Below are 23,693 nucleotides of genomic sequence, written 5' to 3'. Positions count from 1 at the left end.
TCCGGGCGGCACCGCCTCGCGGTCCCCCGCGGGAAGCCCGGATGGGACCCGGCCGCGGCCTCGTTCCGCTCCCCCGGGCCTGCGGACAGCGAGCAGCCGGGCCGGGAGGCGACGCTCGAGTTGTCGTGGAGCCGCGGGCCTCGCGGGCTGAGCCGGCCCGGTGGCTCCAGAAAGGCGGCGATAAAAGGGGCCCCGCGCCTCCCCCGCCCGCGCCACTCACCTCGGCTTCCCGGAGCCCCTTCGCCAGAGCCCAGCCCAACTCAGAGCCGCGGGGAGGCGGGGGAACAGGCGAGGCGGCGGCGGCGGCCCGAACCCCGGAGCAGACGGCGGCCAGCGGCATCCATGGCGCTCCGCCCGGCACGGGATTGGCGGCAGGAGGGGGAAGGGAGCCGCGCCGAGGCCGCGGGGAGGAGCCGGCGCCGGCCGCGCTGCCGCTAGGGGGCGCCGTGACAGCGGCCCGCGCAAAACACCGCCCCCTTCCAGCGCCGAAGAGGGGGGGCGGTTTCGCGCCGGAATGGCCTTTGCACGGCCGCCTCCGGGACGCGCTGCGGCGCCGCTTTGAGGCCGACGGCTCTCGGGGCGCGGGGGCCGGCCTGCGGGGCCTCCCCTCTTCTGTGGCAACCTGCACTGCTGTGTACGGATTGTAGTTTCACGCTTACGGAACGATTCAGCTCGCGCCGGTTTTTTTTTCCGGTTTATTCCTTAATGTGAACTTAAATTTCGGCGTGCTGTACATCCGATAACGAGAGGCAGGGATGAATGGGTGCAAGCGTAGCAGAACGGTCCTTCGGAGCAGAAGTTGTGAGTTTGAGGTATGCAGCTGTAGCGTTTGGATGGTGGCAGTTCTCGAGGCAGAAAATCCCCAGAGATTGGGGTATGCAGTTACTGTGTGGACTGTCAGAAAACGGAGCGAGATGCAGCATGCCTAAAAGTGAAAGGCTAAAAGTGTGAAGGAAATTTAAAATGATTTCCATCTCTGTAGGCTCACGTGTGTTTTTCTAAGGAATTTAAGCCTATCAATATAAGTACAGTAAACAAGATTACTGTATGTCATTCCTACCTACATCATAGACATTTCCTGTAATTAGACCAACTACACACTGAACAAAAAGGCAGTAACAGGCGTGCTCTGTTAAAACTTGCCAAATGCAGACATTTTTATTGTTTGCTGTTGTAACAACACCCTCAGAAAGTTTTATCTTTAATACTTTTCATTTTTTTTTCTCAGTACAAGAAACAATAGTTCCTTTGTCCCTGTTTGTGCTTGCAAAGACAACTCGGTGTCTTCCTGTGCTGTGCCTCTGAATTGCCACTTCTTCCAGTCCTGACGAGGTTTAGAAGTATATCCTTCATGTATGCTTGTCCTTCAGAGGTGAACAAGACTTCTTAAAGGCTTCAAGCTCAGGACATAAGACACTGGGACAACTGAGTCTGCAGTCTTTAAATTTAGAAGCTTGATCTTCTTTCACTTTCACTGGTACAGAAGTAGCAGCAGAATTAGGCCAAACTTCAGAGATGCACATCTGTTACATGACCTTACTACTGCTGTTGCTTTTTATTGTGAAGAATATAGGCTTCAATTAAAGCAGTGTTATGAATTTTGCCTGAAGAACAAAGACAAATGGTATTTTTCAGTTGTAATTACTGAGAACTAAAATCAAACAGATGCTTTGCTCACGTTGCAGGCTGCACTTTCTGCATTGTGGTAGGTATGTGATTTTCCGTGCAGAAGATGAGGTTATCAAATTAGAGACCAACCTTGGAGCAAAGTCAAAAGATAAAATACTATACATGCAGAGAACAGAAATTATGTGTTTAAAATTCTTTTTCATAGGTGTACAGTGCTTGAAAATACTGGCAGTAGCTTTTAGTGTTATACATCTTCATTCCTGAATATCTAAAATAATTGCATGTCCTGTTGCATTAATTACCCCATGTGATATATATTTACTATTAAAGGTGTATTGCAGCTTTAGGTATGGATTAGGATTAATTCTTTTCATTGTGATTCATTAGTAATATATAAGCATGTATTAGTGATTTATCTTTCTTATAATGAGGGGATTTCTCCTCCCTGTGAAGTAAATCTGAAAAAGTAATCTGCTCAGTACATTATTTCAGCTCCATTGATTATATGCTTTTTATGATCTGTATTTTCAAGATCTGATTTACACCTTCAGTATCACGTACTGAATGGACATTGCAAATATTTTCAGCAGTTATCAGAGGATCCTCTGTTTGGATTTACCACATAGAGTGCTGCCCATGGCCTGCTGTTTCAAAGTCCTTCTGCATACAGCACCTGTATAGACTAGAACTACCACTTCAGAAATAACTGCTCTCTGGTATTTAATATGAAGAAAAATCACTAGCAAATAAGACTACAGTTAGCTGGTAAGAAGGAAATAATAATTGTCTAAGTCCTTTTTGTGGAATTACTTGTTTTCATATTAATTTTCTTACAAGCAAAGTTCAAAAACAGATTTCCAGCTTGTTTGGTTAATGCTAGACCTAAACATTTTGGATGAGAAGGATTTTTACATAGACACAGAATAGAAAAAAGGCCATATACTCAGTGAGAAGTAATGGAGCTTATGTGTCATAACTGCTTTGAATATTACAATGAAATATGTGTGAAACCTGCAAAAACAACCACCGTTCACATACGTGTACAATGTACATATTACTCATTCTGTTAAAAAATAACCTCAATTCTAATACAAGCTGACACACGTGTGACCTTGCCCAAGCCCCTGAGTCACTGCATGTCTCTGTTTTCTCATTTGTTTAAAACAAACAAACAAAACAACAACAACAACAAAAGAACCAGCCAACCTAAAAAAACTACCAAGACTGTAATTCTGGAATCAGAAGTATCTTCACAATTATGGAATGCTGAGTTGCTTAGACGTGCTACTATATTGTCTTCCAATAATACTGTAGAAGAAAATTCCTCATTATGACTATGTTTGAGCAGATCACATGTATAAATGGGTGAGGATGCTTTTGTGTAATGGTAACAAGGTCACAGGAAGTCCACCTTTGTAGAGCATGACAGTGACCATCAGTTTTGTTGTGAACTTACCTGAAAATTCTGAAAATTAAAACTTCTCTTAAAAAGAAGTTGCCAATGCAGTTGGTAGCATAATATTATACTGTGGACTCACAGACTGCAGAAGGATGTCATGGAAGGGTAGCAGGGATCAGGGATGGAAGAATTTCTGATGCAGAAAGCTTCTGACATGTGTTATAAAGAACAGCTGATTTGAGAGTTACTTGTAAGAAGGCATCTTGGGTATTCTCAGGATGTTTCGGTTCTGTTTGTAAAGAAGTCATGTGGATAGAATTTTGTAAAATATCAGGATGGAAAAATATTGTCTTTCTTTTGCTTAAAGCTCAAAAATATATTTATTGCTGCTTTATTTTTATTTTTATTCAGGCTTCTAAAAAGAGTTAACTGGTGGCAGAAGGAAGTCTCTTTAAGTAATGTTGATGTCACAGTGTGGTAGTAAGGACTGTAAACTTGGTCTGGGAATGATTAGTGTTTTGTTATAGAAAATACAAAACTCTTGCCAAAATCAAAGTGAAGTACATCTACAATTAAGACAAAACAAGACATCTCAGATTCCTCTGTTTATTTTTAATTGATATGGAAGCTAGAGCATAGTATAATTTATGTTTTTGTTAGCCTTTCTGCCCAACTTTGTGCACGTGCCAAGTTGACGTTTCCAAAAATATCACTCTTCCAGAGTAAATAGATCACTGTGACATAAACAGACCCTGAACACCTCCACAAATGTAACTGAGTAGTGTATGCTAAAGGGCAGCGTTGTGCCCAGCCAAATAAAACAGGATATTTGCAGATTATTTTTCCTTTTGCTTTAACAATTTCTCTCTGCCATGTTTTCAGCATTGTAGACAGAAACCCTGAAAGGTCCTGCTACTCCTGAGACAAAATGTGAATAATTCCATACTTTTTTTTTTTTTGTCTTGATGAATGTTATACTTTTAAAGAAAAAGTTAATAAATATTGACTACAATTTTCAAAGCAAGGAGACCAGAAACTACCAAGGACAGAAACCTCTTTGCTGTAACAAGCAAGATTTAATTTTATAGAATTTGGTTACTGAAACTAATTTACTTCTTGAGCATATTGTCAGAAAGATTTTCTTCTAGAAAACTTAGGTATTTTTTGGGGGGGAGGGAGGGTTTTTTTCTGTTTGTTTTTCATAAGTAAAATGCAATTGGTGAAAGCTTTTTATTTCAATCTTCCTGTATTACCATCTTCCCATTTTGGCTACTTCACTGATATATAAGTCCAGTGAGCACAAACACAGTGTCAGTGTCTTGGCTTTGCAAAAGCAAGTACTGACTTTTGCAACCATGGCAATCACAGAACAATTGTATGCCAGGTGTAAAGCGTGGTGTGTTTACTTTGTGCAGTCTTATGCAATCTGCTGTAACAAGCACTGTGTGAGAGGTTTGCCTGTTTGGGAGCTCAAGTGTTGCAATTACACATGTTGATGTGGTGAGCATGTTACTAATGTTGACGTGATAAATGCATGCATGACATGCTGGTGTTTATGAAACCATACAGCTGAGTCACTGCTCTTTTGGTGAGGCTCTTCCTCGGTAAAGTTTCAACTTCCTGGGAGGTTCTTATTCTCAGTACTGAATGAATGAACATACAAGAGAAGGTAGATTTTTGAAAACTGCAGATACTCCAGTATTACCTTTTTTTTTTTTTTTGTGAAACTATTCAAAAACATACTAAGTATAGTGCTATTTTCCTAAGTTAACTCTCCTTCATGGATTTATTTATTTATTAAGTAGAAATTCACTGTTTTATTGTTCAAGCCTAGGCAGTGAGAAGTGGGTGAACTTCATATCACTTAACTCCTTTTATATTAGTTTACCTATAATCACTTACATACAGTAGGAAGTAACCCCTTGTCACAGCCTGCCATCACTCATGTCCCTTGCACTCGTGATAACCAAAAGGAAAGGGAGGCAGAAATTAGACAGCAGTTTTGTGTCTCAGGCTGTAGCTGTACCCCATCTAACAGTAACATATGCAGTGCCAGTAAATCTAAATCCAAGACAAATGCAAGGAAAGATCAGCACCTCAGATCATAGTATTTCTAAAAATTCTTAATGGCACTGGTTAGGTTATAACATTCCAATCAGAAAATTAAGATTTGAGATTTGTCCCTTCTAGATTTACTCCCTTGTTATGTGACTAAAACATGCATACAATCCTACCAAGCTTTGATGTGGCACCCTAAGTATGAATAAAGTACTACAAATTAGTTTCAATGATCTGTGCTGAGGAGAAGCTGTGAATGAAGGGTGTCGATCACTGAGTTATTATTTTATATTTGTGGATTAAAAGCCCACAGCGACGTAGAGTTTCATTGAAAAAAATGTAATTTTTACATACTTAAAACATTTATAATGGCTTCTAGTTTTCTTGTAATTGGATTATGCCTCATTCACCACTGTAAAATGTTTTGACATGCTAAAGAAACATGAGAAAGAGTCTTGAATTCTTAAAACCTGAATTACTGGATTAGTTACTAAACTGTAAGAGCTACGTTCTTTATTCAAACCAGGAAAAGATAACTCATTATTATGTTGGAACATGGCAAAGTTCAATACTAGCACTGTGCTATGGCACTTGGGACAAACAACGTAAAAACTGTGTAATTTACTAATCAGGAAAAATTGCTTTCCCTTAGAGTCTTGGGGAAAAAGTAGAAAATACTGTAGTTTCTTGATGGTTTATTCTTTTGCAAATGTTATGTGTACTTCACAATTAAACCTCAGATTGATTGGTTTATAGGAAAGCTGCTATTCCATACAGCTTAAATCTTTGTCATGTGATTAAATTACCTTATTTAGAATTGTAGTAGAAAGGTGAAAACAGGTCTCTGCAGGCCTTCAAGTCCTTATTCCTGCACTTACCTTCCCCAAGGAATGTATTGCACATAGTAAACTGCGTATCTGATTTTCTTTTAACTCATTTTTTTAATACATAAAGATCAAGTTGTATATGTATTGGAATTTGGCCTCAGAGTAAGCTTTGGACCTACTCACAAGTGACCAGTGTGTTAAATAGAACTGACTAAAATTGGGAGCATGGTTTTGCAAAGAGAGACAAAAGAATCTCAACTTAGGATGACCAGCAGGTTGAAGGAGGTGATTCAGAGGGCTAGGGCACCACTCCTGTGAGAAACTGGGGGTCAGGTTGTTTGGGGCTCGTGGTCTGATTCATTCTGGTCTAGTGGGAGGTGCCCCTGCTCATAGCAGCAGATTTGGAACCAGAAAATCTTTAAGGTCCCTTCCAACCTATTCTATGAACTTCAACATGATCCAGTTTTATTTTTTGTTCACTATGTTGTTTCATATGAACTTCCACATCAGACGCCATTTTGTCAATCTGCTCCACTGCTGCTATCTGTCACACAGCAACAGAGTGTAACAGAATATTGGCGGGAACATTCAACCTCTACAGCCATACCACCAATGGCCACCTCTGATGTTCTAGGCCAGCATCATAAACCAGGATACATTACTTTTGGAGTAGCCCTTGTGTAAGAAAAAGGATGAGAAACATAGCCATCCCCAGCGAACTTGAAGTAAATTAATATGTTTCTGTTTAGATGGAAATCTGAAAGAAGCAGATTTTTGAGAAGCTTTACATCTCAGCTGTACTTACACCAGGCCTGTGTTGGATTAAACAGCACCTCTGGCAGAAAGAAAAAGTAAACCTAACTGCAGAGAAGGCTCAAAAACATTACCTATGCTCACTGCCTTTCAAACTGTAATCTGTGCCAATTAAAGAAGATGTTTTTGATCTGGTAGTAGAGAGTTTTGTGGCAGAGCTGCAGATTTGTAAGAAAATTCATAGATGAGCTGTTAAGAGAAAACAGATAGCAATACAAAATTATTTTCCTCAGAGCTTTCACTTATCTATCTAACACCACTAAAGCAGAATAGAGATGACAAGCATATCTGCTTTTTAAGGTATGTAACACATGGTTATTGACCTATTTTTGAGAAGTTTCACTGCTATGTTTTAACTCATTAGGAATTCTAAGATCCACATGGGGAGTGAGAGTAGCGCAGGATAAATTATTCATACCCATTTTTCTTGCTGTACTGTATGTTATGCCATTTGGCAACCAATTAACTTACACCAGTATGACAGGATTGCAAATAGGTCTCAAAATTACTCCAACTACTGCAAGGATTTTGTAGTTCAGTTCTTGTGTATTCAATATCAATACCCCAAAAATTGAGACTAGATATGAGTGGTTGTGATCTCATGCCCACTCTAAGTTCTTGTGGCCAAGGTTTTTCTTGGTGACCTGTTTCATTGACTCTTAGTTACTTATGGTAAGACACCAGCACTGTTTTATGAGGCAAGCAATTTGTACATGCTTTTACTATTTTTTTCTGTTATAGAGTTAAGGTTTTGTTGTTGAGTGGTTTTTTTTTCCTGTAAAATATTAGCTTGCTAAGGTTTTGCTGTTCATATAAATTTCTGCGTAAACACATGTCACAGTGAACACAGGCAACTTATTAAAATCACTAAGTACTGTGTGTCTGAGCCTGCAACAAGGCAAGACCAAATTATTTTAAGGAAATGTAGTTCTACTGATATCAGTAAGGTCTCACCAGTTTGGGCTAACTCAATTGTTAGAAATATTGGTCTGCCTAATTTTTGCAGTACTTTCTCATGTAAATAATTATAGCTACTTAACTACAACGATTAGTCTATGTCCCAGTCACTGCTCTGACCCTGATGGGAGAAGGAGTAGCCTGGGGCTGCTGAATCTTATGCTACCAATTCCCAGGTATTCACTAGTGGAGAATCTATGTCATTGGTAGGAATTTTTATTATCAAAATAATAGAAAGTCCTCTACGGAAGTTTAAGCTTTCCTGCATGTGTATGATAAAAGATGTATCCACCCAGAGTTCTGTAAGCAGAAAATTCAGAGAAGTGGTTAAAAACAGATCTGAGGGTAACATAGTCCATTCTTATAAGCTGCTTAGTAGTTTAACTCTGAAGTCCCAAATCCCCACTTCTACGTGTTAGTCTTGCAGCTATATGGAGCTAACTTTTCTGTGTGCAGAGCAGGCCAAGAAGAAGCTAATCTGCATCTACAGTCAAATACAGGGTAGATATAAGCCAGCCTGCACCTCACAGCCCAGGGATGATTCACCAAGACGCAGAGGATATACCCAGAGGGAAAGATTCACTTTACCTGTGCTGGAAAGAATGGGAGCACAGCTAGAAAGGAACTAGCCTTTCCAGTTTACACCAAGTCACAGCTTCTTTCATATTGGGAAACCAAGATAACAAATTAAAGCCAGAATCCAGCTCAGTCTCACAGCCAGGGCTCATGCTTCTTACCAAGTAAGTATACTTGTATAGTATACTTCAGTATACTGCCCAACTTGTAGCATTAGTAGTAATTCTATGGGAAAGTAATAAGCAGTCTTTTCAAAAGCTGATTACATGCCACAGAGGTCATATGCTTGCTGGATACCTCAGGCAGGTAGTCTCAGGAAACAGTCTTAAGACAGATATTTAGATCATGTCCTCCTTCTCAATACTGTACACTACCAATATATAAAATTCAAGATGAAATCAGTAGATATTTTTACATGTAACTGAGTGCAGAAGTTAGCCTATAAGCATACTTGAAAGCCAGTGACTTCACATGGTGTCAGGCAAGGAAGATGGGACATCTGTATTAAGAATTAGGCAATTTGTGTATACTTCAGCAAGAATTATGCTATAGCAACAGGATATCCTGTTTTAAATAATAGCGATGATAATAACAGACTTCAAGATTGAAGCCCCATCTGCTTTTCCTCTCTACCTTGATTAACAGTGATAGTAAGAAATAGGATCCTGGGACTGATATCTCAATGTCTCCTGAAGTGGTTAGAAGATGCAAGTATCAAAACATTCATAACTGTGAAGCGATACACAACCTTTTCTATTCTATAAATGGAACGTCTGACTCTTTACCGTCCCCTAGTAGTAATCCATACTAGAGGATTATTTGCAGAGGGTTATTTGCAGGACAGCAGTCCCTGTGACCTCGATATATTTCTATGAAGGGCCACAAAGCTGTCACTTTGCCGATAAGTTAGACCTTTTCAGATGGGGATGCTCTCTCCCAAAAAGGGAGACTTGCACACTTATTTGTGCTTTTGAAAATCAGTTCCTCTCTTAGGCTCCACTTTGTGCAGATTAACAGTTTAAATTTCTTCAGAAGAGGGGAGTAGGAACAAGCCATAATTAAAGACTAAAGATACCCTCTCTTCCCTGCCCTCAAGGAACTGAGGTGCTGCCAGCAATTAGAGACGGTTGGCAGTTCCCTGGGTATTATAATAAGCAGGAACCAGTAAGTGCACTCTGTTCTCATCTACCTGCCCTAGAAAAGCTCACTTGCCACTGAACAATAGCAAGCACTTCACAATTCTCTTTGAATTCTTTCTGATCTCTTAAAAACATCCAAAACAGCCTTCATTTTCAAAGAATAACCACTGTTGGAGGTTAAAATCCTAATCTAGGAACAGTATCAGAATTGTGTAACTCATGTATCTCCTCATAAGCAATTTCAAAATCTTTTAGTGAAAACATAAAGTATGTGTGCATGGATGTTGTAACCAATACTCAGAAGACAATGAAAACAAGATTGAGTGTCTGCTGTTCCAGTTTACTAGTTACGTACTTTTCAAACTTCTCTTCCTGCTTTGCGTTTTTAATAACTTTCTCAGTTTTGTGGAAACTCCACAGCTTTCTCGTTAAGCTTCCTCCAGTGTTATGGCTGTTTTTGTACGTTGCTTACTTTGCTTTGTACTTTGATGGATTTACAGCTGCTTGCATACGTTGTCAACAGGTATAGATTCTCAGTATTACATGTATGTAAGTTTCCATTACTTCTTATAAACATGTCATCAAGTTGCCTCATCCTGTGCTGCATAGTACAAAGTGTTTTGCTCTGATTTACAGGGCTGATTGACTGTCTCTTTATTTCCTGATCCTGAACTAGAATACATTGGACCGATTGTCAGAATCCAGGTAATTGTGTGCTTGACAGTCCTCTGAGAATTTGTGTCCTTTCATGAGAACGAGTATGAGAGCTGCTATTACATCAGAAGGGGGGTGGTATGTGAGTGTATCTCACAAAGGCCATTTTGAAGCAATGACTTTACCAAGTAACTGATTTAATTACTATTTTCTTTCTCTTACTGCATATGTCTTAGTAGTGTTTGTTGTTCTTTTGTTCTGCTTTGTCCTTCCTTCTTTTCTGTCCCATTCTTAACCTTCAGCATTCATTTGATTTGAAAAAGAATCCCTTAAGAATATTGTTGCTTCCCTTTGGAATGGTGCTTTTGCTGCTGCTTTTCCCAGTGGCCTGCCTCATCTTCACAGGCATCTCTCTTGTTTCACTTGTCTGGAGCTTGTTGCCCTCCAGCACTTCTACTGAGCAGAAGTCACTCACTGAGTCACAGCTGGGTGTTGGCTGGCTGAAGGTAAGGAACGTAACCAGTAACGATCATGAACAGTGAGTTCTATGTAATTCTGAGATATGAGCCTGAACAGAAACTGGGTTTTTAATGCTTGCTTGTCTTCTGCAGTTCTTGCTCTTATTAGGGGTACATAGATATGAAAGACCTTAAAAAGATTCACCTGTTTGGGGAGTGTTGTTTGTAGTCTAGGTACAGTTATATAAACATACACAATCAGGGGAGAATCTCTTGCTGTTAATATACTCATTACATCCTGAAGGAGAAAGTCATGGCACTGAAGAATCCCAGTTTGGATCCTGACCACCAGCTGTGAAGCTGATTCAGCCAAGATGTACTGCAGTGTAGAACAACCAGTTTCAAAGGCAGCAGCAGACACATTGGGCTCATGGGTCTCTCATGTGTCAAAGTCACTAAGTTTTTTGCAAGTTTATATAATGGAAAAATTCTCTCATAACTACACAAAGGCAGTCTGTGATACACAGAAGTGTTGCAGCCATGCTCTTCATTTCATGTTCTGCAAGCAAGGTAAGTTCCTGTTCCCCGTTCACTTTCTTGCTCACAGCTTTGCAGTAACAGTCCCATCTTCTGTATCTGCTCCAGTAGTCTCTCTGCTCTGCAGCTGGTAAGTCCAGCATCCTTTCTGCTCCTGTCTTGATCAGAAAAGCTTCAGGAATGTTTCTGAATCACCACTTTGTGTCCTGACTCATTTCAGTTCATGGTTCTGAATGTTGTTAGAAGTACACAAGTCTGAGCAGGACACCGTGCAAATAAATAAATACATGTGGACTGACAGGACTTCAACAATCACTGTGCTGGAGGACATAAAGGAGAGACGTGTTTGTACCATGGTGAAGACCACTTTGAAGGCAAGCTCAGGTCTATGAATCTGCTGAGCTTAACCCACAATGTTGCATTTGACTACCAAATCTTAGCATGGATGCAGGCTGCTGATGTTTACTGAGCACCATTCATGCAACTTGTGTTCATGAGCCTTGGGAGCTTTGCAGTGTGATTGCAGACTAGGCAACTATTGTGAGCAAGTCCTTAAAGAAACTTGCTTTCTGGAAAGGTTAGTTTCAATTGCCCAGTTGGAAAAAGTTTTCACTAATACCTTCCCCATGTTCAGCTTCCTTCAGCTGTTAAAGACTGCTTTGGTAGCTCCTGGCATGCCTACTGGTTATCTTTCTTCGTTACACCTACAAAGTGCACATGCATGGCCTTTCTGCCACCTCTCTTCCCAATTGATGTGGAAAAATTAGGATAGAAGTCTCTGACATTCTGAGGTCTGTATGTATCTATTCTTATTCTTTTAGAGGGGACCAAGAACAAAAGACCACTTGTGGCTAAAGATCCCACATTTGTATTTGTGAGTATCTATCTCCAACTGGCTTGAAAACTCTTGTTTTTCAAAGGTATGTTACTCCCAGGTTTGCTGGCCTCACAGTGGAGTAAGAAGGAATATGGAATTAAAAAAAGTCAGCATAGCTCCACACCACCCACAAGAGACAGCAGTATTGTGTAGGCCGTTGTGCCTCAGGCAGAACTAGACACATTACGAATGAAATCAGAACAGCGTTTTGGCAGTGTCACTGTTTTAGAGTGATGGCTGTAGTGGTAAAAAACAAAAATATAAAAAAAACCTGTTTGTTGCTGCAAGCAGTGAGCTGCCACTGTGCTGTGCTTTGCCTGAGATCCAATATGAAAAACCATCTCCTCTTATTTCTGCTCATCTCCCATTGCCATCCTTGCTCTCTTGCTTAATGTATTTGATGAGCTATCATCAAAGAAAAACTGAGTTTTCCTACAGACATACTTTTTTAATTATCTGACTAGATTTCAAGTAAGTTCAGTGACAGAAGTCTGATCCCATTATCACTGTACCTGCTTCTTGTCGAACGCATACAGCTCTGACAATTATTTTTCTTTGGTGTTTGCCATGGACTTCGCATAAAAGGAGATGAGGTTAAGAGCATTTGCCTTTGTAATAATAGGTTGTATTTTAAATGTATAAAACTTCTATTTTAGGTATTAATCAAAATGGTTTCCAGAATCCCTAAGGATTCCTGTATGAGATGTTTCCTGTGGCAGTACAAAGTTTTCTGTTTTTCTTTTTTCCAGAAAAAGATGCTGAGAAATGAGGCACCTGGCAATAAACAAATAAAAAGCTTACAAAAATACCATAAACAAAGTATTCTCTAGAGAATGTTATAAAAGTAGTATTTTCCAAAAGTAGCAACTAGGCATCTCAGCAATAGCATGTGCCATTTCATTGGCAGTGGCATAGTTCACATTAATTTTTATGCACGAATATTAACATTGGTTTTAAAAAAGTCCAATGTTAGGCTAGACAATTGTGATTCTTAAAATGTGGCAACTTACAGTAGGATTTTTTTTATTTGCATTTTCTATTGCTACATTTAGCTTCTTACAACCAAGTTTCAAAACAACTCTCCTCACCTGCAGACTTGACTTATGTAAACAGAGGGCTTTCCTCGCAGCAAATGAACAATTTGGCACAAATAGTAATATGCATATGGAGAGCATGCTGCATCTCTACTATGTCTGGCACTCATCATCGTGATTTATTTCCTCCTGTGAGTGCTGCCATTCACTAAGCAGCTAGAATGCAGGTGCAGAGGATGGAGATTTGATGCCACATGCCTCCTTCTGGAGTCTGATTCTGCACTTCAGATGACTGGCACTACAGAAATGAGAAAAAGACCACAAAGCAAAATTTATATTCACCTACAGGGTAAGTTTGGGTTAATCTACCATAGATCTCTTACAGAGATTTTGGAAGCCTGCTTTTGTTTAGCCTTGTTTCTCAGAAACTCCTCAGCCCTACTTTTGCTATATTTTGATATTCACTTCCCCTTCCACTGTTAAATGCAATAAATCATTTATTCTACAGAATGTCCTGAGAACATTTCAAGGAAAAAATTAAATCTATGACTGTACACCAAAACCGAGAGAACCACCACAAAACTTTGGTGGTATAGCACTGGCATTTAAGGTTTCCTTGCAGAGATGTTGTAAGATCTCTTATTCTATTCTACATAATCAACTATCAATATTATACATCTAAAAATACCTAAAGGACAGATGAAGCACGTAATAGTTCATCTGATGTGCTTTTTATTTCTTTGAAACTATACACTGCTGTCAATAATAGCTGGAGCAGCATATGTGAAAACTGCTTGTTAAATACTTAGTTAACAAGAGTCCTGGGTGACATCATCAGCAACAGCTTAGAATGCTGCTAAGCAGAGAGAAGTATGGACAAATCTTAGTACATCTTTGGACACCTGGCTGAATGGAAATTCAGTTTAGCTTCATTTTATTGGCTATTTTTAAGTATCAGAGGTTGCAACTCAACAGCAATTTCATTTTTTCTCAGTACAGAGTAATAATTTACTTGGCAAAAAGTATGTGGTCAGACCTATGCAGAAAGCAGTGTCTAGCATTGCCCACAGGATCACAGCTTTTGAGGTGAGCTGAGCAACACCACATTCAGTGTATAAGCATGCAACACTTCTGGGTTCTTTGATACCACAATGCAGAGAATTATCTACCTTGCTATATATGTTCTTTTATTTAAAGACTGAAAAAAGGGTGTTCATATTCTAAGAATTTTCCCCCTTTACTGTGTTGTCTGCTTGCAATTGGATTGGCCAAGTTTTCCAGTGAAAGAATACACAAGTTTATTAGTAGTTTGAAAGAGGTACGGACTGATAGAAATCACTATTGGTTAAGAAACAGTATGCAATTGCAGAAGAAAGCTTCTGCCTTGTGACCCACTAATAAAATGGAATTGTACTGCAAGAAGCCAAAGCAAAAATGCAGTTGCACCTAGCAGAGATTAGGGATGAAACTTTACAGGATGCTGTATCACAGCAACCCTGCAGGTTGAACACTGCAAATAAGAGCCTGAGCAGTGTTGGGCTAAGCAAGCCCCTTAGAAATGCTGCCTATTTCATTGGATTGCCACAGACATATCAAACTGAACACAACCACATCCCAGCTGTGCAATGCTTTTACATGGCTTTGACTAACTCCATTCTGTTGTAGACAACAAAGTTACACATATATTGCATTCTGTGATACCAGCTCCTGCAGTGAGATTCCCTAAGAAACCCAGGACTGAGCTCATTTGACCTTTTATTGCTGGCTTTTAACAGTGTAGCTTGGGGCTGCTGCAACTTGAGAGTGCTTCTTAAAAGCAAAGTAAGATCTCATCATCAGATTTTATTGTCAATGTTAAAAAAAAAAAGTGTTAGAGAAAAAGGCTGCTGTTATTACACATGGCACAACTGGAAAAAGTAAGCACATACAGCTATTGTAGCAGGTAACATTCTCAGCAATACACTTTGCCACTTTCATAGTCAGTTCATTTGAGTTAAGTCTTGAGTCTATGATTTTTCCAGAAGTGGCCAGGGGGAAAAAAAAAAAGCAAACAGTAAAACCCCTGTACCGATCAGCTCCAAAAGGAAAGAAGTGACTGAAGTGATCAAGATCAGTAACTGATAAATTTCACATAATTCTCTTTTGTCACAGCCAATGTAACTGCAGATTTGACTGCATTTAAGATGTGGAACAAAACATCTGGTTCTTCAGGGACAATGGAAGGCATCTCAGCCCTCTTCTCATAGATCACCTATGCCAACATTTGGCACAGAACAGGTATGTACATACATAATGCATATCTCCCTGATCCCTCTTACGTACCATGGTGCTGTGCAGAGCAGAGGAAGGCATGCATGTTGTCACAGACTTCGGAGCACCTGGCCGTGGCCTGTCTTCCTAGTTTCCTTGCAGCAGCATACAAAAGTTTCTTTCTGTTATGGAAGTCCTTAGAGCTCCTCTGCTATTGGGGAAAATGACTAAGACAAATCTTAAGTGAAGAAAATTAGCTTTATTTATGCAAATTAGAAAAATGGATTGTTAGAACTTTGGTCAAATGGTTAATTCTGTACAATTTACAATTATATTTATATACAAAACTTTTTATAAAATACAGTACATCACACTTTTCCTGAGTCACAGTGTGTTTCTCAGTTCCCTCTCTTTTTTATTGTATTTTTTTAAAGTAATTAGAATCAAGAAGGAAGTACTAACCTCAGTTTAATAGTGTTTGGTTCAGACAATACTGGTATTACGAAAGAAATCAATACTATATGTAGAAAATACTTTATAGGCATTGCAATTTTTAATAGTTATTTTCTATATTAAAATATGTTCCTTAATAAAAATGTTAATTATATACTTCTTATTATGAGTTTGTTGTACTTCATTTGACACAAGACAAGCTGACTTCAGGTACATCCAGCTCTCACTGCAGAGATGCATAGATTTAAGTGACGTGTATATATTTGATCATTTAAAGATCAGGAAACACACATCCAGGTAGAACAGATGTCTGAATTGAGGCACAGTATATTAAAATTGCTGTCCTATCATGGACAAGATATTTGAGCTTCAATTGCCTGACTAATGCATTACACGAGTCTACATCCTGAAAAGTGAGACTATGCCAAGCAGCAAGGCACCAAGCCTGCAAATGCTTACAGATGCACAAGAGCCCCACAGTGTAAAGCACTACTGAGTCCTCAGTGAAGAAGCACTGTACAGCTGTATTTAACAGCATTTGTTAAACATTGGCCCAAAAAGCTATTAAGATTACAGCTATGAATATTAACTTTACTGATTTTTTTTTTAGATCAACAATAATTTATTGTAAGGCTCACAAGGATATTTAATCTGCTTACTTAATAATTCAGTGCATTAAATTAGTAATTAGGATACATTACCATCTGCAAGTAAATTTATATCCCAGTTGCATTCAAAAAATGATGCAGGTACTTTACTTTCAGCATATATTGATTTAAAACAAAATTAATTTTACTTTTTGGCTGAAGGTGGGCCACTCCTAAATATATCTATCCTAATGTTCACTGAAGTTTTTTAATATAGGCATGTGCATTTCTGGCACTGCAATCCAAAAAACACAGATTAGATTATTTCTGATAGTTCTATTCATATTGTTTAGAGAAGTCTGCTAAACTCCCAGGCAGTCATCTAGATATAAGTTTTCTCTTAAAAGCTTTCTATGGTTTTTCAATGCAAACGATGACATATGAGGGCAACTCACAGAAATCCTCTGATTAGAAATTAAAAGGAGTACTTTTTTTTGCTGTTGATATCAAAGTGCAAATAGGAGACTTCAAAGAAAGTTGGTCTTCAGCTGAATGCTCGAACTTTTCCCAGGATTCTTTGCAAGTTTAGCAGTCTTCACTTTGATGCTTTCTTGATTGCCTTTTACAGCTGACTCGAGCCTGGCTTTCATGGTCGGAGAAGAAGCCATTAATTTTTTAAAAACTGAGGAGTACTGTGGACCAATTTGCATCAGATTTTGCAAAGCAAACTCATGCAGGTTTTTTGCTGTGTTTGTAGCAGAACCCAGGGCATTTTCATCCAAAAGAAAGGAAATAAGGATGGGAAGAAGGCAGGTCACCAGATGAGCGCCTGTAAGCATTGAAAGCAGGACTTAAAACATACACTTGTTAAAAACAGCTTCACACTGCAAATAGAAGCATTTTTCTCTCATGAACCAATTTAACATTTAACACAAACTAAAACAGCTAATGTTATTCAAACTGTATATTAGAAAGAACCAGCATTCTAACAATTCTGTTAGTAGTTATTGTTGAAGAGTCGATTCCCAGAGATCCTTTTGTTCCAATTTATCCCCCATGACAACTTCTAAGTGTGTGAAAAGTTTGGGATACAAATAATGGAAGCAACTTACGGTGCTCCTCCTCAGCAGCAGCTGTAAGAGCTGTCACCACCTTGATTCCCTCCTGAACCACCTGAAGTTCTGCAGCATTTCCAGGTTTTGATTTTTCCGTTTCCTGCAATTTCCCCACGATGGATGATGCTAAAGAGTGAATATAAGGATATGACACAGCTTTGTTTGGATGCTGAAAGATGGAGTGCAGAAGCTGGTAGCATTTATACTGTACCTAAAGGGAAAAAAATCAAATTTGCAGTTACAAAGTGTCACACTTTGAAATACAAGCCAGTGTTTTAAAACTCAGTTTGTTGGATAAAACTTCAGGGAGGGAGAAAAATCTGCCACACAATTTGAAAATAAATCAGTTTGCAGGGTACTAACGCATAGTAATTCATAAAAGCATTTGAACTTGTAATCAACCTAATCAAATTAACAGCAACTAGATCACACATACTGTTTCTTTCCTCTGAATTCTACACATCTCCCCAGAGTTTTGAGTTAAATAAAAAGCATTCTTTTATTTAAGTTTGTGTTAGCACTGTGTTGCTGTCAAATGTGTGAAGCCGTGGGTCTGATTTAGAAAAAATGCAATTAAAAAAATGCTAAGAATACAGAATATTCTGTATGCAGAATAAAAAAAATGGCAAAATGCTCTTCTGGACATGATTTTGTTAACTTGTTCATCCACTCCAAACCACAGGAGATATAGGGAGGACAGAATTAACTGGAGTCAAAACATGAAGCAACTGAACAGGAAAAAACTAAAATGTCTTTAATATGCTACTGATATTCTTGCAACTTCACTAGTACTTACAAGAGGATCTTTTGATTCAAGTGTTACTTTAAACTTCTCAATACAACGCTTCTGAAGGCACTCTATGGTAGTAACTTCTGGACTGGTGGACATAATAAATACTGTGATAGCAGTAAGCAGGCTCACTTCATCGAGTTCTTGGAGAAGACCATCTGCTATCAATAAAGCAAATGGTCTGTTAGATTTGCATTAGGAAGTAATTCTGTGAATTCAAACGTTACAAAGGGGAGGAAATGCATATTCAGAAATACCAGAATGCTCCCATTCCATTTTTTTCTTTGTAGGAAGTGCAGTAAATACCTTTGAAAAGCTGATATGATATCTTGGAATACAACAACCTATTTTGACAATTACATAAAATTGGTGTTAAAACATAAATCCTTTTGGTATAACTGAGGCTGTTGCTCAAATAGATTAAAAACAGCGCTATCAACAGAAGTTGCAATCACAGCTACAGCTTTGAGATGAAACAGAAGGAATGACAAAATCCCAAAGCTCAAAATGGATAATCTAAAACAAACAAACAAAAAAACCAGTACACAGAACACTAACAGAAGGATAAAAAGGTATTTTTCTTGAACTCATGTTTTAATTCACTTTGCTGCCAAAGCAGACACTAGTTTTTGTAAAGAAATCATGTGTAGTACAACTGCCTTCTATGCTCATCTTTACACTGAAGTTACAATTCCTGCTTACTCCACTGCACAGTGTAACTACATTGTGGCACTGTGTAATACAGGAGTATGCTGCAGTTCCACGTCTATCCTTTACAGATTGTGACTTCTTACATCAACTGTAGAGACTGGATGGCACTACAGCTTCAGCAGTACTTACCCGCAGGAGAATTAGTTGACTAGCAAGTTATTAGACTATTTATGTAAGACACGCATGAATTTAATCTAAATAAAATCAACTTGTCTTTACCTTGATCCCAGCAGTCAAGCACAGTGACCAAAGCACTGCGCAGAAGGTCAGTCCAGGCAGTCCGACTCTTCTCTGCTCGAGCCATTGGAGAAGACAGAAGTCCTTTAAGAGCTTGTAGAGATGCAGCAACTGGCAAAGGTAGCTGGCCATCTTGCTCTTTGACTGCAGTTTCTTTAAGTACTCCAGTAATTAGGTACAAAATAGTAGGAAGAACTGAAACACTTCCTGTAAAACAATGCAAATTAATTGTAGTGAAATGAAAAATCCAGGGAGATTTGCTATTAAAAACAAACCACATAATGAGCTACAGATGGAAAAAAGTCATATTGTATCCTACTACAATAGCAAGAACTGTTAACTATTCAATTTGGAGTACACTTGCCCCTATAAAGAATTACTTAATAGAGCACAACTGTAAGAAAAAGAAGAAATTCACAGAGCTGGTAGAGGCTGTATTTTGCATATGGAATAACATGGGTACCTAAGGCATGAAAGGAGGAGAAGGACAAAAATGGTTTACCAGTACTCTGTAACAGTATTGAAAGATTTGTATGAATACAATATTGTTGGGGAAAAAAGCACACCACATCTTAAAGGTTAGTGTGCATGCAATATGAATCATGGGATAAAAGTCAACTAATTTGAAGAACCAACCATAACTACTTAATAGCAAGTTGCTAATACTCAAATGGCAGCTTGAAGGGAAATTTAACATGATATGTTTGCTTTTAAAATTTAATTTGTGTCTGTACTATAAGTTCTGGAACCAAAGATTCAAGTAGGATAGAAGCATGCAGCTACTGTACAGTCTTCTGTACAAAATAAATGTATTAATTTCACTGCAACAACATGGGAGAAAAAGAAAAAAGGCTCTTTCAATTGCTTCGGTAACTTCTATCTGACAGTCAGAAAAACAATTAGAACAGGAAATTGTCACAAGCATACCATTAAGCTTGCAGCCAGATTTATCCAGCTAGAAAAGTAGGTAGTAACCATGCTGCTCAGAAGAGCCCAACATTCTTTCATTTAATCTTTCCTTGTGATGAAATAGCATACCTTCAGGAGAGCAGACTGCAGGAACATCAGAGAGAATAAGTAATGCTGCTGATACCAGCCTACTTCCATCTTCTGATAGTAACAGATGTTTTCCTGATTGTACTGCAGGGCTACAAGTTAATTTAGGGTTGAGCTGGGGAAGCTGTCTGACAAGAATACAAACACACAACTCCAGTGTTGCAAAGACCAAAGACTTTCCAGGCACCAGTCCTCCTGTATCTTTCCCTTCTCCAAATTCAGGCAGTGTTTCCTTTTCTGCAGCACCATCATCAACTACAGCAGAAAGAAGAAATGTCAGAAATCTGCAGACTGCTACATTTTAAAACTATTTCATCATCAAATGACAATCTTGATTTGTATATATGTGCATGCACATGTATTCCAGCTTCCACTGGCAAACATTCATCTTTCCAAACAAGCAATCTGTGCTTTGATTGTGGAAAGGCAAAAGTGGGTGCAATAGATTTAGACTTCAAACATGCTGAGGTACCATGCCAGCACGATATTATTTTGTCATTTTTCTCATTAATTTTAGAAAGTTATCATCAGAGAAATGTGGAGTCCAGCTTGTAACAGCGGGGGTGGGTGTGCAGAGTCTCTTGCTCTACTGCAACCGATCTCCTTTTCTTCATAACTTCTCCCTCCCTGTCACCATATAAGGTTATGCCAACTGCAGTTTCTCCAAATTTTCTCCACAATTGATGCCTCTAGTCCAGAAGCACCCACTATCATGGGTCCCTGATTTATGAAGTCAGGCACAGCTGACTTAAGGGAACCAGGATTCGTCACTGACTGTGAAAAACTTCAATTAAGATACATGTTGGAATGCCACCTTCAAGAATCCTACTTTACAAGAAAGAACTGCCATATCCTTAAGAATACATATTCAGCATCTTGGGCCTCACTGTACCTTCTGCACTTCTTCTCTTTTCCTTCACGTGTTCCTGAGCTGCAAAAAGAATCAGACGAACAACTTCAAGGGCAGCGAGCTGAATATCAGGTGATTCTCTGGTCAGTATCAGTCGATGCAAAACATTCAGCAGCTCTACAGCCAACTCCTGCAGTAAGAGAACTGCATTAAAGTGGGTACACATTAAGCATAAGTTTTAGGAACAGGCACTCTTGACCAAATGGTTAATAGCAAAGTCAACATTATTATTCTTACTGATTTGATCTCTCTAAGGAACAGAACAGTACTCTTGACACAATCATAGGCGTTGGCACCTATTAAAGCCTTATAGCTGCTAGCAGCAGAGTTCAGTTCTTTTTAAACTCATGATAATAGGAATACTATACTGCATTGGGCCTACAATCCCTCCTTTCCTTGGAGAGAGCAACAATAGTTAGCAGAACTTAGACACACTCACAGACATCAATTGTGCCATGTTAGACAATTGTGTGGTGAAAAAGACAGTATAAAGCTAAATTTAAAGAAAAAAAGATCTTAGCAGTGCATCTTTCGTACAGCTTTCTTTTATCCTCTTCACTGTTTAAACAGCATTAGTTGCACTGTCTTTTGACAGAGAGAATAAGAGAACTTATGCAAATATTCATTCTGAGAGCAAAAAATGAAGGAAGAACTTGATAGAGAATCCTAACAAACACAGAAGTGGGATCTTCTTCAAAGGACAGAAGAAAAAAAAAATATATATATATATATATAGAACATGCTTTTTCTTCCGCACTGTTGAGAAATCCTGAAGCATAGCCTTTTTTATTATTCCTGCCCTTCCTCACACAAATGAAATTAAATAAAATAAATCAGGAGTGTTCAGAAAATTGTGTTTCCATACTCTTATGGATCTTATCTGGATATAATCTTTGACTCCAACTTATGCTTAGAACCTTACACCTGATGTTTTGCTTTAATAGATTGTATGAAGAATTTGCATACAAGATGTTACTTTTTCCACCTTCAAAACTAAAGCTGCAATCTATGTATCTAACATTGTTCATCACTACTGCTCAAGCTTTTTTCCTTTGTCTTTTTCAGTCGTGTCTAGCTTAAAAAACAATTCCATAGTCGTTTCCAAGTACGAAGCTTGAATTATACCACTCTCTTCTTAAAACGATCCTGCCATTTTCCCTGTTTATTCTGATGAACGTTATTTAGATGCAAAAATAAATTACTTTATATAAAAAAGGCTCAATGATTAGAACTAATAAAAGTAAGGGGAAGACAGTTTTGCAGACATGAGCCGATATGACATTTGTTTCTAAAGAATAAATCGCATTTCTCTAAACATTTACAGTATCATACCACATATTCTTTGAAAGGAAAAGATGACTTTAGGAAGACTGGTGCCGCCTTGTCCAGTACCACAGAACAGCAAATAGAAGTCTCTGTGGACTTGAGTGATCTAAGCAATAAGGAGCTTCTTTCTACTTCCTTCAAAGTTAGCTTGAGATTCTGATCATTAATACATTACCTGATCACCACCTATTTTAGATCTTGGCCATGGAACATCAAAGAGAGTCTGCAGGGCACGTAAGCAGGCAATAATGTTCTCCATTGCTACATCTGATCGAGGAGAGCAGAGAAATTCTACACTAATACCTATAAGGATCAGAAGAAAAAAAGAATCTTACAATTTTGTCAACCACTAACTAATCCAATAGTACAGTGAGAAGACATATAAATAGTAATAATTATTTTCCCAAAATATTAAATAAGTTAGAACAATTTCCAAGTAAAGTACTGAGTTCTAAATCTGATGAATAGGCAGTATCCTGGCTATGTCTATATCCTGGATAGAAGGCAGACAACACATAACGAGCACATATAACATTTGCCAAACTGAATTCATTTATGTAACTGAAAAGAATAACAGGTAAGTTAACAATAGTTCATAAACTAAGGCTGAGGCTTTTCCTCCTCATCTTACAGAAACACTAACGATTGCAGCTGCCACAGCTGGATCACCAGCTACAAGTAAATTACACAGGCCTAAGCTCACAAATTCCACACCACATAAAATAGATCACTTCTTTCTGAAGTTTCAGGACTCTTCAGATAATGTTTTGTCACACTGGAGATAAACTTCATATAAATTATGATCCATGTTCTCATTCCAGTTTTACAGCTGTAATTCCAAAAACTGTGATGACTTGGGAAACTGATATCATGGTTTTATGATTTTTGTTACCAGTATTCCACATCATAACACCATGTAGAGCACTGGGAGTTAAAGAGTTAATGCTCCCGTTTCATGGACTGGAGATTTTTCTGAGTACCTGATTCTCAGAGGGGAAGAACTACAAATCCTAGAAGACTTCCACTGTTCCATTTCTGCTTTCTGTTTAGAGGATAAGATAAAAGTGCTTGCTAGTCACGAGACAGCCCCTTCTTTTACTGCTTATCACTGCAGTATGTACTCCCTAGCCATTTCACTTTCAGCATCAGAGTAAGATCCTCAGTTTTGGATATACTCTCATTCTGTTTATTAGCTTCAATCCAATTATATTGTGCTATCTTGCATTCCGATATCATATTAATAAGTTATTTTCCTCCCTTGGCTTCTTGCTGTTTTGCTGTTAGGCCAATCTCCCTACCT

General features: G+C 38.6%; 2 protein-coding genes across 15 annotated transcripts in view; both read right to left on the bottom strand.

Moving 5' to 3' along the window:
* The window catches only part of HECTD1 (HECT domain E3 ubiquitin protein ligase 1), a 56,447-nt gene extending 56,093 nt beyond the window's left edge, over nt 1–354 (bottom strand). For 9 of the 10 annotated variants that reach the window (XM_065753508.1, XM_065753583.1, XM_065753551.1 and 6 more), the window contains exon 1: nt 221–353. The gene's annotated coding sequence lies outside the window, so the exon portion shown is untranslated. Of the gene's footprint in view, nt 1–220 lie in introns of all 10 variants that reach the window. The other variant, XM_065753560.1, reaches the window with a different exon arrangement.
* Nucleotides 355–15,447: 15,093 nt separating this feature from the next.
* The window catches only part of HEATR5A (HEAT repeat containing 5A), a 56,912-nt gene continuing 48,666 nt past the window's right edge, over nt 15,448–23,693 (bottom strand). For 4 of the 5 annotated variants that reach the window (XM_065753622.1, XM_065753648.1, XM_065753631.1 and 1 more), the window contains 7 exons: nt 22,569–22,696; nt 21,050–21,197; nt 20,140–20,412; nt 19,084–19,308; nt 18,160–18,314; nt 17,361–17,574; nt 15,448–17,077 (listed from right to left, as the gene is read on the bottom strand). In XM_065753622.1, coding sequence (XP_065609694.1) covers nt 16,776–17,077; nt 17,361–17,574; nt 18,160–18,314; nt 19,084–19,308; nt 20,140–20,412; nt 21,050–21,197; nt 22,569–22,696 — 1,445 coding nt within the window. In that variant the 3' untranslated portion in view covers nt 15,448–16,775. The remainder of the gene's footprint in view (nt 17,078–17,360; nt 17,575–18,159; nt 18,315–19,083; nt 19,309–20,139; nt 20,413–21,049; nt 21,198–22,568; nt 22,697–23,693) is intronic. The other variant, XM_065753641.1, reaches the window with a different exon arrangement.

The sequence above is a fragment of the Cyrtonyx montezumae genome, unplaced genomic scaffold (genome assembly GCF_038088225.1).
Source record: "Cyrtonyx montezumae isolate F1298 unplaced genomic scaffold, pur_monq_1.0 scaffold_10, whole genome shotgun sequence".
Classification (NCBI taxonomy): domain Eukaryota; kingdom Metazoa; phylum Chordata; class Aves; order Galliformes; family Odontophoridae; genus Cyrtonyx; species Cyrtonyx montezumae.
The sequence above is the reverse complement of the archived record's forward strand: the minus strand, read 5'-3'. Positions and strand labels throughout refer to the sequence as shown.